Consider the following 16,719-nt stretch of genomic DNA (forward strand, 5'->3'; position numbering starts at 1 on the left):
AACTACTTTATTGGTTAACTACTGATAAGGACTTTCTAAAACTTAATGCAGGCGTACATCGCAGTAGACAACGCCTTGTGGATTTATGACCTGTCTGCTTTCCACATTCCTGTACCATTTCATGCCTGATACACCACCTCATGTCTGATACACACATAAAAACCATGAATAGAAATGGCTGTCAGTAACCATTTTGCTATCCCAATACATGTGGGTTTATTGTTTGTTTGAAAACTTGAGGCACTTATGCTGGGTACACACTACACGATTCCACTACCAGCGATGGTACAATACAATGGCATAATATATAGCACCATCCAAACACACTGCACTATGCAGTGGATGATAACACAATGTGTAGTTCCATGCTACATTTAGCAGCATGGCATAACAGAGATCATCATCCCATCTGCTGTGCTGCACAGTTGGTGGGATGATGCAATAAACAACCCACAGGTGCAGTATGTGTGATCAGGCATACATACTATGCAATCCACATTATATATCATTCCAACCCATGTGAGAACAATATATCATGCAATGGATAGCATGGTGTGTACAATTTTAGATTTCAGGATTTACATCCTGTTACTGACGAAGATGTAAACAGGTTTGTCTGACATTTTGGGGTGCTTGGGGTTATGTTTTAATTATAGTGTCATATCTCAGTGTAGTGTTGAGGTAACACTTATATTTTGAGGTGTACGGATACTTCAGGTTGCATAGTCATATCTGCTTAGTGTTACCTTCTCTGTAAGTCCTTTTGTGGTGCATGGATACATTTCTGGACAAATAACAAGTGTCCCAACAGTCTCCATTCACATCTGCCATGGGGCAATCTAAAAATACAGCAGGCAGATCTGCCTCCTTATATCCTGTTGCCCAATCTGAGGACTAGTAGGAATCTCCCACATTACAAGAGACACCAGAGGAGGCTTTGCCCTTAGGGCAAGATGGCAAGGGAAATTTCTAACATTAATATGCTTCTAATAGATAAATGCCTTGAGGGCATGAATACCAAATTAGGCACTGCATTAGCTAAACTTGACTCCTATTTCACAGTAATTGAAACTTTACAACAATGTACCAGTGATGTGGAAGATTCTCTCCATACAGTGCAACAGCAGGGCAATTCATAATCTAATATCATTAAGCCATGCAGGAAAGAATTGACCTGGAGAATCGTAATAGGTAGAACAATGTTTTTATAGGTATACCAGAATCAATTCCTGACTCTCAACTTATAGAGTTTCTAAAGGCCGGCACACACTAGATGATGTTTAGTGTGCACCGTCCTCATAAGCAACGGCACCCAGCGGGGTGCCAGCATCGGCAAGTGCATACTCTATGTCGCCCATTGGACTTGCATGCAGGTCTGACAGGCAATGTCACTGATGACGTGCAGGAGTGTGCATCGTCAGTGACATTGAGTACACACTAGACGATGTGCCCAATATCTAGTCCGATCTGTCTGAGATTTCATCTAGTGTGTACCCGTCTTTAGTGTCTTCCTCCTGCCTTAGTTTTGGATGGAAACTTCCCTAACCTACAAATAGAAAGAGCACAGAGTTGGCCCAGTGCAGAGTAATGCTCAAGGGAAACCTAGTAAAGTTGTAGTAGCCAAGTTTCTAGACTATTGAGTTAAAGAAAATATTGTAGCCTATTATTGCAGATCACAGCCAGTATCTGCAAGGGATCATAGAATTTTGATATTTCAAGATTTCTCAGCAAATGTTTCTCAAAAACAGAAAGCATTTTCATTAGTTTTTCATCATTTACATGACCATCGATGTGCCCTTCTCTATCCGTCTAAAATCCAGGTTTTGATAGATGGTCAACCGGCTCATTTTGATGATCTCATACTGGCTAAACACCATTACATCGATCACATCCAGCCCTCTAGCTAGGTTCAATCATACGATGGGCTAATTAATTATTGAATATAATGTCACTTGTAAAAATTATTGGTTTGAGGAAAAATCACTAGGAAATATCTTTCCCACCCAGTAGCCCCCCTATCTGTTCCATTACCTCTACTTTTCTTTTCGAAATGAGTTTGTATTTGTCAAAAATGGTGAAAAACACTAGACAAAAAAAATAGTTATTGTCAGCTGAGAAAAATCCAGGTGTTCTTGACTAATATATGTGTGCGGATTCCAAATCTGAACTCCAAATTGGCCTATCACATCAGGAACTAAAGTTATGGGTATCCTACTGGATTCCGTTTTAAACATTATATAATAGCTATTACAGTGACTTTTTGTGATTTCTTTGCTTAGGGTTGTAGTTAGAGTACACCAAAAACAAGTGGTTCTTGTGCCTCTGTGACAGTCGTGATGACAAACACCATTATGATGTGATATTCTGGCCAGCAAGATCTGAACACATCTTCGGTAAACACAATATACTCCACAAGTCCCTAAGAAACCCTCAAAGTTTATCTTCCACCACTCCACATAAAATTGGGATTGAAGAAAAACTTTGTGAAGGATATGGATCACAATGGAAGTGGCTTCCTCTATCTGAAGAAATTTGGAGCAGTGCTATCTGATGCTCAGATAAAAGCAGGAGTATTTACTGGACCACAAATTTGTGAAGTGATTTGAGATACAGAGTTCAAATCAAAGACACATACTGTATACTTGAGTTGGCAGCTTGGGATGCCTTTGTGGACATAACAGATCTGAATCGGCATGTTGAACAAGTAGACATTCTTACAGCTCACAAGCTATTGGTCACAAGCTATTGGGCTGCAGAATGTCACTGAAAATGCATTTTCTCCACCGTCACCTCAACTTCTTCCCACCCAACCTAGGTGCAGTTAGCAATGAACATGGTGAGAGATTTCATTAAGAAATTTCTTTAATGGAAACAAGTTACCAAGGTCACATTGACCCCAATATGGGAGGTGACTTTTGTTGGTTTACTATACAGGGAAACACATACAACATAAAATCACAAAAAGTCCCCAAGACATTTTTTAATACAATCATCTCATGTGTAAACATAATTTATATGTAACCCAAGCTGTGTTTTTGAAAATTTTTAAAGTTTAAGTAAAATAATGCTGCTCAAGTTACATTTGTGTAAAATAGGAAACACTATATAAAATATGTACAATTTAAATGTTGATAAAGTCTATAGCTTGAAATCCTGAGGTGATAGGTACATTTCGAGTTCAGAATTTTAATCAGCACACCCAAATTAGCCTAGTGCACTAAGGGGTAAATTTACTAAGATTCGAGTTTGGTGGAGTTAGCAATCTCTGGAGAGTTTAGGCATTTTAACCACTTGCAAATTTACTAATGTCAAACTCGGGACAGAAATCTCCTTTGCTACGGGAAAATACTGGAAAGTTAGCAAGCTCTCTTCACTTCACCATTGGCTAAACTTGAGTAACTTTTCACTACTGAAGATAGGATTCGTGAATTTACTAAGAAAAGAGTTTATAAACTCTCATGAGAACGAACAACACTCCTGTAAAAATTTGTGAAATTAATTCACCTGCCTGTGAGCTGCGAGTTTGGCAGAAACATACACAGATCATTGTGATCCATGTGTCTGCCTGTAAATAGTAAAAACAAAAAAAACAAAAAAAACAAACAAAAGGTTAAATACATTTTTTTAAAAATGACGTAGTGTTCCTCCCAAATGCATAACCTGCCCCGGACTGCTCAGCCAGTCCTGGTTCCTAAAATTATAGGGAAAACAATTAGGATCCCCCCGTAATTTAGTAACCAGCACCTGGCTGCAGGGCCTGTCCTGGTTTTAACTATAGGAGGAAAAAATGCATAGGGGGTCCCCCTAGATTTAAAACCAGCACCGGATCCAAACCGACTGGGGTGTAATTCCAAAGCCAGGAGACCATATCACCAGGGCTTCATGGCCAAAGCATTCATAGCCCAGGGCGGGGATCTCAGGGGAGGTGGAGACCCCCCAAGAAGGGGTGCCCCCTCTAAAATCCCCAGGCTTGGGCTGAAGGTAATGTGTTAAATAGCTAAAAACTATTGTACTTTACAGTGGTACTACAGGTGCCAACATGCCTGCCCTTTTGCACTTGTGGAACCACAAGTGCCAGCAGGCGGTTGGCACCCATACCTCCACTGTAAAATACAGTAAATAGTTAAAAAAAAAGACAGTACACTTACACTGTATATAGTACAGCTTTATTACAAACCTACCTCACTCACAAATACATACCTGTGCCAGCTGGTTGGTTCACTTCTCCCATGTAGAATCCATTTGGAGTACCTGGAATAAAGATTCTATACTCATCTCCATCCTTGCACTGCTCTCTATAGCAGCCAGAGGACTTGGCAACAAACTGATTAACTGAACCCATACGGACAAGTATTGGTATGTGTTGGCACACATACCAATACTTTGCAAATGCCAGCTGACGAGCATGGGACCAACGTGTAACTAGCCAATGAGCGGCCACTATATGTAAAGCAGCCTCTGATTGGCTGGCGGGCTGTTGGATTTCCCAAGGAGGCCAGTCAGCTGGCATTCGCAAAGTATAGGTATGTGTGCCAACACCTACCAATACTTGTCCGTATGGGTTTGCTTACTTGATCTGTTATGTTGCCAAGTCCCCTGGATGCTACGGAAAGCAGCGCGAGGCTGGAGGTGAGTATAGGATCTTTATACCAGGTACTCCAAATGTATTCTACAGGTCTTTTTTTTTTTAACTATTAATTTTACAGTGGAGGTATGGGTGCCGGCCGCCTGCTGCCACTTGTAGTTCCACAAGTGCAAAAGGGCAGACATGCAATCACCTGTAGTACCACTGTAAAATACAAGTTTTCAACTATTTAAAACATTACCCCCATACCCACAGCCCAGGGGTGCAGGGAAAAGCCCCGTGCTTCAGCCCAAGCCTGAGGTTTCAGGAGAATGGGAACCCCTTCTATTGTGGTCTCCACCTCCACTGAGATCCCCGGCTTGGGGTGCGAATGCTTTGGCCATGGAGATCCGGAGATAGGGTCTCCTGGCTGTGGCATTACACCCCCCAGTCAGTTTGGGTCCGGTGCTGGTTTTAAATATAGGGGGACTCCTATGCATTTTTTCCCCCCTATATTTAAAACCAAGACAGGCCCTGCAGCCAGGTACTGGTTCCTAAACGTCTGAGAAACCCTACACGTTTTGTTCCCCATAATTTTTGAACCAGGACTGGCTGAGCAGTCCAGGGTAGGTTATGCTTTTGGGGGGGGGGGCTGTGTAATTATGTTTTTTTTAACACCTAACAGGTTTTTTTTACAGCTACAACATACAAGCAGCCTTCACATATCTCGTTATGTGCAGGCTGCTTGTTCGGGAGAGTTGCAGAGAGAAAACACTGCAATCTCAGGTGAGTAATCTCCTTCAAAACTTGATACTCGGGGGAGATATCTCGATCTGTTTCACCATCGGCTATCTCACTCTCAGCTACACTCACTTCTTTGTAAATTTGTGAGTTCCAGGAGCCTCAAATCTCTTGATCAGACTCGATTCTATGAAAAATGTTGCTTTCCAGTGTAAATGAAGCATTAGGTATTTTTCTTGATTTTCATGTGCGTGAACGTTGTGACACTTATTTAATAGTTTACTACCAGTATTTCTTATTGTATTTAACATCCACTTCACATGACACCCCTTGAGGTGGTGGGTTAATGAGGTCATCCTGTACAAATACCATTCCCAACTCTCTGTCTGGTGTCGTGGAATGTGGGTGGTGCCAATAGCGCTGTCAAACATAAACATAGAGTTACACAACTCACAAAATTGCACCCTGATGTAATTTTTGGTCAGGAAGCCCATTGGAAATTAGGGGATTGCCACCATATTTAGCAGGATTCTTCCTTTCTCCATATTAACTAAATTATTAACCCGTGTGGGCGATATATAATTTTAGATGTAACCCTACATGGCTATAACTATACTCTGGATAATACATATGCACAGAATGTAGACACTCCTTTATTTTTGTTAACACATTGATGCAAACTCAGTCAGCAAGAAAACTTTTAATAGTTGGGGGAGATTTTAATACAGCGGCTGATACCCTCATCGACAATTCCCCTCCAGCTGCCAGACTTCTCATCTTTGGGGAGCACTATTCTGGCTTTTACGATGGCTCTCTGGTTAACAGATGCCTGGAGGTTGCTTAACCAATCGGCCAACTCTTATACATTTCACTCTGGAGTTCATCGCTCCTTCTCGAGCATAGATTATTATTCTCTGATATGCTGGTCAACAATCTAAACACTAAATTACATGATGTCATAATTTAAGATGCTCCTGTTTTTAATAGTACATAGTTTTCTACATGCCTCCTCTATCGACCGCCTTTGAAGACTTCCATCTCACTTAATTTCTTCTGATTTCAAATAATTTCTTAATGCACGGTGGTCGGGATTTGTAGACCATAATGTTGAGTAAAGGGAGTCTTCCCTGTTAGGCAGTCGTGAAGGGACTTATCATTGGCTAAGTAGACAAGAAGCAAAGGGAATCGGACACCATTTATCACTCTTTGGAATGAAGTTACTTCAAGTTTTTCAGCTTATTCCTTAACTCTGGGAAACACCACACTGGCATCCTATGGCTTGGCAATTTCTAGAGAATTTTCTTTTTACACAAGCTAAAAATCCCTTAGAGATCTCGAACCATAAATACTACAGACAGGGGAACGCCGCCTGCAGATTATTAGCTTCCATGTCACACCTTTGGAAAGCCAAAACACACATTGCGGCCATTAAACATCCTTGTACTAGTACTCCTATTACAGATTCTAAAAACATTCTGGAATTGTTCCATGATTGCTATGAAAATCTATTTACAGATCAACCGGTACATCCAGATCTGCATATTGCAGGAAGTCCGTCTCCCACAGTTAGCACAAGCTCAACATAATCAACAAAGTGGTGATGTTACTATAGAAGAAATTTCCCAGGTCATTAAAGGCATCGTTCTCGACCAGCATCAGGCCTGGATGGTTTGTCTGGTGACTACTGACAGGAACTGTCAGACAATATATAGATTCCCCCAAATATCCATCTTTTCATGAACAACACACAATATGGTTACTAAAACTGGGCAAAGATCCCCAACTACTAGCTTCATGTAGGCCAATCACATTATTGAATGTGGACTTCAAAATGACTTCTAAAATTATGACCAATCACCTTCAAATAATTTTTCCAGGCCTGGTCACAGATCACCAGTCAGGTTTGGAAGCAGGGAGACACTGTAAGAGCCATCCGGTCGAATACTATGTTGTTGAGTTTGGATATGCACAAATCATTTGATACAGTGCTTTGGCCCCATTTGTTCTTTGTATTGGAACATTTGATTCTGACTTTATTTTTTCTGTCGTTCCCAAACTACCTCACTTTTTATTAATGGATTACAAGGTTGTAAACTGACTATGCATAGTGGGACACGACAGGGCTGCCCACTTTCCCCTTTTTAATTCGTCCCTTGACCCACTGTTGAAGGGAAGCTGACAGACGGCTTCCCGACTGTCTAATCCCGGCAAGGGGTTAAATGACAGGCGTCAAGATCCCCACGCCTGTCATTTTACCTATGCGCGGACAGCCGTGGAGGGGGGAGGGTTAGGTTTCCTGGGGGGGACTTAGGGTTAGGCTAGGGGAAGAGAGGTTAGGCACCCCCCCAGGGGACTTAGGTTTAGGCGGCGGGGAAGGGGGAATTAGGGTTAGGCACTTGGGGGGAGGTTAGGTTTGGGAGTAAAATTAGGTTAGAGAATACTTACCTTCGACAATCAGGATTTTTCACTGCTGCCAGGATGCCGATGTTGGGATTTGAACCGCCGGCCATGTGGCCGATCATACTGGATCCCTGTTGAGGATCCTCCAAACTTAGAGTATCCAGGTTGACTCCCATGAAAATAGGAATCTCAGCCTTTGCTGATGACTTGCTGTTAAATATTAGTAACTCTTGTGATTCTTTGATACTCATGGCTAAAATTAGTACTAAAGGCAACATCTCTGGACTGGTGATAAATGCAGATAAGTCCGTGAGAATGTTTTTGGGTTCAGGTCATTCCAACCCCCAGTGTAGATCAACTATTAAGGCAAGGACTCACCCGTAGGAAAGCAGGACAAGCTTATTGATCAAACAGGAATGGGACAGTTGCTTGTACATTATCCTGCTCTCTCCACTCAGGATCTCCTGCGTTTTCTCAATGTTTCTTGCAAACTTTTGTCTTCAAGTATGTATCAAGAATTGTTTTACAACATGATTCATAGAACTTATCTTTCTCCTAATAGGTAATATCTTATGGGACTGGCTTCTACAAATGTCACCACGAGTTAGCAGATTTGTACCATTCCCGATATGATTGTCCGATAATCAAGGGATTCTGGTTGAGAGTGAAGGGGGATGCAGAAAGAACACTGATCAATTATGTTCCCCTTATGCCAGAATGAACTATATTTGGGTCCTCCTCCCAAAATCCCATTGTATCACTAAGGGCTCTATTTACTACAATCCGCATTTTGAATGCAGATTGTAGTGTGATATTACCGACTGAATTCGCATTGTGAATTCAGGCAATATCACAGGGATTTACTAAAAATCCCTTGCAGGGACAGAGCTTGCAATAAAGCTCTGTCCCTGCGAATTCCCTCCGCACACTTATCACAGTATTTCCGCAAAAAATACAGTGACAAGTGCCGACCAACCGTCGCTAAGCCCCGCTCCCACAATCGCAGACCCCCCTCCCATAATTACAGTTACCTGCAGTGATCGGTGCTCTGTGATGTCCACCGTGGCTTTGATCAGCTGACATCCCATCCTGCACTGAGACCTGGTCAGGTGACGACCGGGACCAGCTGACCGGAGGGGAGCCCCATTCACTGGTCCCTTGACTCAGGTAAGTTTTTTTTTTTTTACAGTGCATCAGCGCGTGGTTTAGACCACAAAGCTGATCAGTGGGGACGGCTCTGAGCTCTACTCTGCCCATTAGAGCGGAGGAGTCCGTTAACCGGGGGAAGATCCTGGATAACGCCACCTCCAGGTGACGTTATCACACGGCCTTCCTCAGTATTTTTTTACTATTTATTTTTAGTAACTTTGGCCAGGTCAAATTTCACATTACAATTAAGGGAAACACGATCTGCTTACTAAAAATATGTGATAATTAGGGTTTGGAGTAGAATTTTACAAATTATATTCCAATTGCGCTTTAGTAACTTTAAGTGATACTTAAATAATGTGAAAAGGGTGTGAAAACACCCTTTACCAATTTATTTTAGTAAAAATAATGTTAATAAATAGAGCCCTATGGGTTATCAGATACTTTCTGTATTCGAAAAAAAAAAAAAACTTTCTTCAGAATTGGGTTCACCTAGATCCTCTTTTTTTTTTTACAAAGAGAGACGAACATGTTTGAAAGAGTGCATGCAGAAAGATAAAGATCCTATATAATGCAGAGGATTTATAATAGCTTACATCTGACCACCTCGTATGAGTTGAGACTACTTATAGAGCAATTGGCGATATAAAAACTACCTACGGTACAGGAAATAAGTGTCACATTTAATTTACAAAATCTTTTAATGTTAAATGTGTATTATTCATTTTTCTTATATATTATCAACAGTATCGTCAATATTTAATGTTCTTTCTTATATGCTTTGTCTTTGGAAGATTTTTGTTCTCTTTTTACTGTCAATATCACATAACTATTGTATCTTACTTCAATGAAAAAAAAAAGATGTACTTTTATCTGAGCAAACAAGCTGTAAATGTATTGCATAGCTGAAAACTTTAGTTTTTTTTCTGGTGCGGAGATAGCCAATTGCTAACAAATCTCACCCTCTACATCATGCATTGTGAAGGATATAGGGCCATATTCAATTAGATGCGAAAAGTCTGTTGCCGGACTTTTTCGGCCGAGGTTTTGGGTGCAAAAAGTATCGCGCTCGTCCCTGCATATCCACAAATTTAATTCCAAATCGGAGAAAACGGGACCCGGCGAAAACAAAGTGAGCGAAAAGCGCTGTAATTTTTTGGGAAATCAGCCTCACACCCCCTAAAGATGCAGTGACATGGGGGTTCACTATGGGTACCCCCAAATAGCTCTGCTGAAGGTATTTTCGGTCTTTAAATGGTCTCAATAGGTGCTGTTTTGCGTCTTTGAAATAGTGATGAATAGCATTTAGCAAGTTTTTTGGGGGAAAAATTAGAAGTCCCAGCAAATTTGGGGTACATGAAAATGTGTGCAAGCATATTTTAAAGTGGCTAATGTGAACTTTTAAATATCGTGAAAAATCCACCTGCAATAAAAAAAAAAAAAACACACCTGTGGCATACTTGGGGAACCCCCCCTGAGTCTATTTCGCTAGTTTAGAAGTTTGTCCCCCAACTTTGTTTTTTTTTTCACACCCAAAACTAAAGTACTTTATTGGGGTGTCCTGGGTAACTTTATAAATTTTTTTGACACAGTTTACTTTTGGGGGACAGTCCAAGGGGTGCTGGGTGGTTTCTGAATGTACCCCAAAACCCCAATTCTGCACTTTTTTCGACACCTATTCATAGGTGATACTTTTTCGCAGGGTTCTATTTATTGACTTTCCGCACAGGCGAAAAGTCGGAAGAATTGAATACAGGGATAAGTGCAGATTGGTAAAAATGACATCATCGGCGAAAAAGTGTCACCGATAACGGCTTTTCGCCAGCAATTGAATATGGACCTTAGTGTTCTTTTGCTTGCAATTTATTTCACACTATAAATTTATTTTCACTTTGCTTGTTGCATTCTGCACTATTTTTACAGCTGCAGTTTAATGGTTCTGTACTATTCTTTGCTCCTGTTCTAAATTATACACATGATTTGTGGATGTATTCACAGTAAAAGGCATTTAGGACAGACTATAATCTTTATTCTGGTTCTAATGTACAATATAAAACAAGTTAAATGATGAGGTTTACATCATATAGTTTTTTCCATGAAGTGAGCAACATTCTCCAAGCAATGAAAGAAATATTATGAAAGCTGCCCAGATTTATTTCCTCTTGTTTCCACCTCCAGCCAGCATCATGGCCACACGGATAAAAATGTTCAAAGTGTCGGTGTAAATTTGCAAGCACCTGTAAATTACAAGTCAACATAATTTATAACCGTTGCGTAGAAGTTATATAAGCATTTATAAAAATGAGCAAATGAAAGTCTGCAAAAATATATATATACATATACACACACATATATACACACACACACACATATATATATATATACATACACAAACACACACACAAAGTACCAGTCAAAAGTTTGGAAAACTTCTCATTCAATTGTTTTTGTTTATTTACATTTTTTCAACATAGTAGATTAATACTGAAGACATCAAAGCTATGAAAGAATACTTAAGGAATTATGTTGTAAACGAAAAAAAGTGTTACACTAAAATATGTTTAATATTTTAGATTCCTCAAAGTAGCCCCCTTTTGCTTGGATGACAGCTTTGCACACTCTTGGCATTGTCTCAATCAACTTCATGAGGTAGTCACCTGGAATGGTTTTCCAACAGTCTTGAAGGAGTTCCCAGAGGTGCCGAGCACTTGTTGGCTGCTTTTCCTTCACTCTGCTGTCCAACTCATCCCAAACCAGCTCAATTGGGTTTAGGTCGGGTGATTGTGGAGGCCAGGTCATCTGACGCAGCACTCCATCAATTTCCTTCTTGGTCAAGTAGCTGGTGACACTGTTGTCATTTATTCAAAATTCAAGGCACACTTAACCAGCATGGCTACCACAGCATTCTGCAGCGCCATGTCATCCCATATGGTTTGCGCTTACTGGGACCATCATTTGTTTTTCAACAAGACAATGACCCCAAACACACGTCCACGCTTTGTAAGGGCTACTTGACCTGGCCTCCGCAATCACCCGACGTAAACCCAATTGAGCTGGTTTGGTCCACAGAGTGAAGGAAAAGAAGCCGACAAGTGCTCAGCACCTGGGAACTCCAAGACATTTGGAAAACCATTCCAGGAGACTACCTCATGAAGCTGAAGAATGCCAAGTGTGTGCAAAGCAGTCATCCATGCAAAAGGGGGCTACTTTGAGGAAAACAAATCAAAATATGTTTTATACTTTAAACACTTTTTTGTTTATAACATAATTCAATATGTGTTTTTTCATAGTTTTGATGTCGTCAGTATTAATCTACTATGTTGAAAATAATTTAAATAAACAAAAACCAATGAATGAGAAGGTATGTCCAAACTTTTGACTGGTACTGTATGTAGGCACACACACACAGTGGTCGAAGTGGGAATTTTGAAGTGGGGGTATGGGAAATATAAGGTTGTACTTATGTGCGCGATGGAAAAGAGGGCGTGGTCACTCAAAAGGGGGTGTCCTTAAGACGCCCCTTTTTTCATCAATGTATGTAGTGTACCACACCGTAGTACCCTTTATACACATTATACCACACAATAGTAGTTCCCCTTATACAGTGCTTACAGTAGTAGTGCCCCCTGTACAATGCCCACAGTAGTAGTGCCCCCATGCAATGCCCACAGTACTAGTGTCCCTTACACAATGCCCACAGAAGTTGTGCCCCTTATACAATGACCACAGGAGTAGTGCCCCTTATACAATGATCACAGGAGTAGTGCCCCTTATACAATGCCCCCAGCAGTAATGCCCCTTATACAATGTCCACAGACTGCATTAGACTAGATAGTAGTCAGTTATGTTATCCTCAATAAAAAAGACCATGTTGAGGGAGCTCTGTAGAGACAATGGCTGCTGACTTGGTAAGAGAGAACTCTCAATTGTCAGCAGGCATCGGGCAGGGTGCACAGGCAGGAAGCCCGGAGCACGTCTACTGCAAATCTCCGCAACGGCCGGCCGCTGAATTAACACTGCTGCCTGTTCAACGACGCTGTACTGTGACATCGTGATTGCTCCGTCCGATTGCGCGGTCCAGTAAACTCTGGCCACAAACGGTAGGCCGGGATATTCACCCACCCTCCCAGGTTAGCGGGAGATGTCCAATTGTACCGAGATGGTAGGCAACCATGAAAGATCACTTACTCATAGTTCCCTGAGGGACCTTACCTCACATCAGCTTTAGGGGCTGTCCTACACTGACAGCCTGTGAGCAGTGTCAGTGTAGTGGGCCTTGTACATTTATGCACTATAGGTGATTATGAGTTTAAATGCACTAGGACACGCACCTGGTCTTTTATGTATTTCATATTATGACAATTACCATTATGATTTTATTTTTTATGTAAATATGAGGCTGCTTAATTTGGCATTACAGAAATATAATTCAGCATGTGCAGACAATAAAATCATGCAGTTTAACAGAAGCAAACTAATTAATTTGCTGTATACCTTAATACTCGTACATGTTACCCAATATTTCAAAACATGTAATTTATTGCCTATAATTTTGCCTTTTAGCTTATTTGTTAGCCAAAAAAAGTTTCCCTCAATTAACATTACACTACTAAAAAGGATATGTAGCATAGGAACAATTCATCTGAGGAGTGGGGGGGGAAAAAAAAACAGCCTAGAAAATCAAGAGTAAGAACTCCAAATAGTTTAAATCTCTATAGAAAGTAATAAAGTGTATTGTTTAATCTAAGAAATGTAACGCTGCATTGGCACAATTGCAATGGTCAATTGCAGTTGTACTAACATTTTAAAATACTTACGAATTGATTGGATCAAATTTTACCATTCCATACATGGGAGTGGTCTCAGCCTGTTTTATGACTCTCTGTGTGTCAGCTAAAAGGAGGAATCCGAAAAGAACTAGGCCGCCATAAATAGCAATAGAATAGAGTCCAGCCCCAAATGCAGATGTTGGAGGAAGGAATGAGCTCCCTGAAAACAAATGAAAGGATTAACAGAACAAGAATAATGTTATTGAATGATAATGTTAAGATTTTAGACAAAAGTTTGCCAGGGAACAAAAGATAAAACTTAAAACTAATCTAATAATTTTGCCCAATATTAAGAGCACAAAATGACTTAATTTCTTTAACTACTTCATGTATTATTAGCAATACCCCACTCCTACTATGAAAGGTAAGTCATGTGTTTCATGATTGTGAATTATTCAAAATATTTAAAATCAACAGAAATGACTTCACTTACTAAAGCTGCATACACACACACACACAACGATTTCGTTAATGAATGATTTTAGTAAACGATTTTCTACCTTGAAAAAAATGAACTAAAATCGTTTACTAAAGTTGTTCATTTACTATGTTCATTTAAATGTAATGAACGATTTTTATGAACTACAAAGATTTTTGAATATTAACTTAATGAAAATCGTTGAGTTGACAAGTCTGACTGAACTACAAACTACAAATGTGAACGCGCATGAACAATAATCGTTCATCGTTTGACTCAGAAAGTGACCGATTCTTTTAAACGATATCGTTTAACGATAATCGTTCAAAAAAATCGTGTGTGTATGCACCTTTAGAAATAGCAATACTACACAAAACAAAGATTTAGTTTACCTATAAATGTCATATAAACATTACATACATGTATGCTAGTGTTAATTCGAGGTCCAGCAGTGGGCATGGGCGCTAGACCATGAAAAGGGCACTGTCATGTGCACCAAAGGCGTGTGTGCAGCCAAAAGTGGTGTGATCACAACAAAATGGGCGTATCCTTAAGACACCCCCTTTCATCACTCTTGGGGATGTGCTCAGCACTTAAGGACATGCTGGACTGCCCCTAAGCACTCTCCTCACTGCGAATCGATGTTGTGCCATGAGAGCTGCATCGCAATACCCCCCTCCTCTAGGAGACTGTGGCCCCAGCCAGGCTTTCAGCAGCCTGGCAGGTAGGGCAGGGACATTTGCAGTTTTAAAATCGGGCAAGGCGCGGCACCCTGCTAAAACAGCCTAGCGTGAAGACTATATGCATGACTTTTATTTGTGTAAATGTGATGTAGTCGGCATCCCGGCAGTCGGGATGCCAACAGAACACCTGCGTCGAAATCCTGGCTCCAGAATTCCGACGGTATTAGGGTTAGATGTTTGGCACTAGGGGCAGGGTCAGTGTTAATTTGCAGGAAAGGTGGGTTTGGGTGAGGGGGAGGGTTAGAGATTAGGATATTTACCTAATCCTGTCGGTATTCTGAACGCAGGGATGCCGTACCCAACCCATTTAAACATATTAGGTTTAGTGGTACTACCAAAAGTCCTGTGATTTAGTAGGCGAGGTAATGATCTGTCACATCTAAAACCAACATGCAGATTTAAAATTTTCAACAAGTAGCAGGGAATCCTTAGAGCTAAAACACGTTAACAGTCATGTAATTAACGCCAGCATGTTTAAATTATGGTGCAGTAGAAATGTGATAAAGTTTGGATTAAATGACCTATCAAACCCAAGTATATCACAAGAATTATGTGACAACACTCGTTGATAAGTTTGGAGTATGTTCCTTTTCATACACTTGTGTTGGCTTCTGGTATAGAAAAAGTTCAAAGGACAGTAACAGAAGAGTAAATATTGAGCCCCATAATCAAGTTACTGTTACCATATAAACCTTAGTTATTAATTTTGTGCCTTGCACAATCTCAATTTGCTTTCTCTATAAGAAAAATTACTAAAATTTATGGCCACTCGCTCCAGCAGACAAAGCTGCAATCAGTGCATGGTGAGAGGTGCCAAGTAACTGCAGGCTGTGTTTAACATGGATATAAAATGAGAGTTATGGTAAGAACTTACCTTTGTTAATGCTCTTTCTTCAAAGTCCATAGGGTCCACAGGGAGACCTTGGGGTATAGCTGGATCTGGATCCTGGACACCACGCAGTTAAAAGCTTTGCTCCCAGGATGCATCCTCTATACCCCACCCCCCAGCCAGAAGCAACTCAGTTCGTAAGTAGCCAAAAGGTTGGAGGAGGAAAAAGAGAGAAGGAAGACTGGAAAACTCGAGAATCACACTCACCGAGGAGGAGATGGAAAACCGGTGACCAGTACAAGAGCCCATATGAAGCTAGGTGCATTAGGGCGGGTGCCCTGTGGACCGTATGGACTTTGAAGAAAGAGTTAAAGGTAAGTTCTTACCATAACTCATTTCCTTCTTCAGGGTCCATAGGCTCCAGAGGGAGACCTTGGGGATGTCCCAAAGCAGTCCTTTTAAAGGGTGGGGACGCTCCAGAGCTGAAAGAAGAATCCGGCGCCCAAAGGAAGCATCCCGGGAGGCGAAGGTGTCAAATGCATAGAACCTCAGAAAAGGTCTGGATGGAAAACCACGGGGCCGCCTTACAAAGCTGAACAGCCGAGGTGCCATGGCGAGCTGCCCAGAGACCGAGTAGAATGAGCTTTAACAGAAGCCGGAACAGGCAGGCCTGCCTGTGTGTAAGCCTCTGAGCTAGTCATACGAAGCCATCTAGCCAATGTTTGTTTGTTGGCTGGCCATACCTTCTTGTGAAATCCCAAGAGCACAAACAAGGAGTCCAATTTCCAAAGAGAACTGGTCTGGTCCACATAAATCCTGAGAGCACGGACCACATCCAAGGAGGCATCAACTGCCGAGAGGTCAGGTGACTGAAAGGCCAGTACAATAACTTCCTGATTACTGTGGAAATTAGAAACCACCTTAGGAAGAAACTCAGGGCGAGTGCGAAGCACCACTCTATCCTGGTGAAATATCAGAAAGGGGGGACTTTCGCCCCCAAATCTGACACCCTCCTGGCAGATGCAATTGCCAGAAGAATTAGAGTC

The 16,719-nt window shown here is 41.2% G+C and overlaps 1 protein-coding gene across 1 annotated transcript in view; it reads right to left on the reverse strand.

Moving 5' to 3' along the window:
* Positions 1-9,536: 9,536 nt before the first annotated feature.
* Positions 9,537-16,719, reverse strand: part of GHITM (growth hormone inducible transmembrane protein) — a 77,700-nt gene continuing 70,517 nt past the window's right edge. The window contains exons 8-9 of the mRNA XM_088463081.1: positions 13,672-13,843; positions 9,537-11,091 (exon numbers count right to left, since the gene is read on the reverse strand). Coding sequence (XP_088319207.1) covers positions 11,007-11,091; positions 13,672-13,843 — 257 coding nt within the window. The 3' untranslated portion in view covers positions 9,537-11,006. The remainder of the gene's footprint in view (positions 11,092-13,671; positions 13,844-16,719) is intronic.

Source organism: Taudactylus pleione, unplaced genomic scaffold (genome assembly GCF_031769625.1).
Source record: "Taudactylus pleione unplaced genomic scaffold, aTauple2 ptg001314l, whole genome shotgun sequence".
NCBI lineage: Eukaryota > Metazoa > Chordata > Amphibia > Anura > Myobatrachidae > Taudactylus > Taudactylus pleione.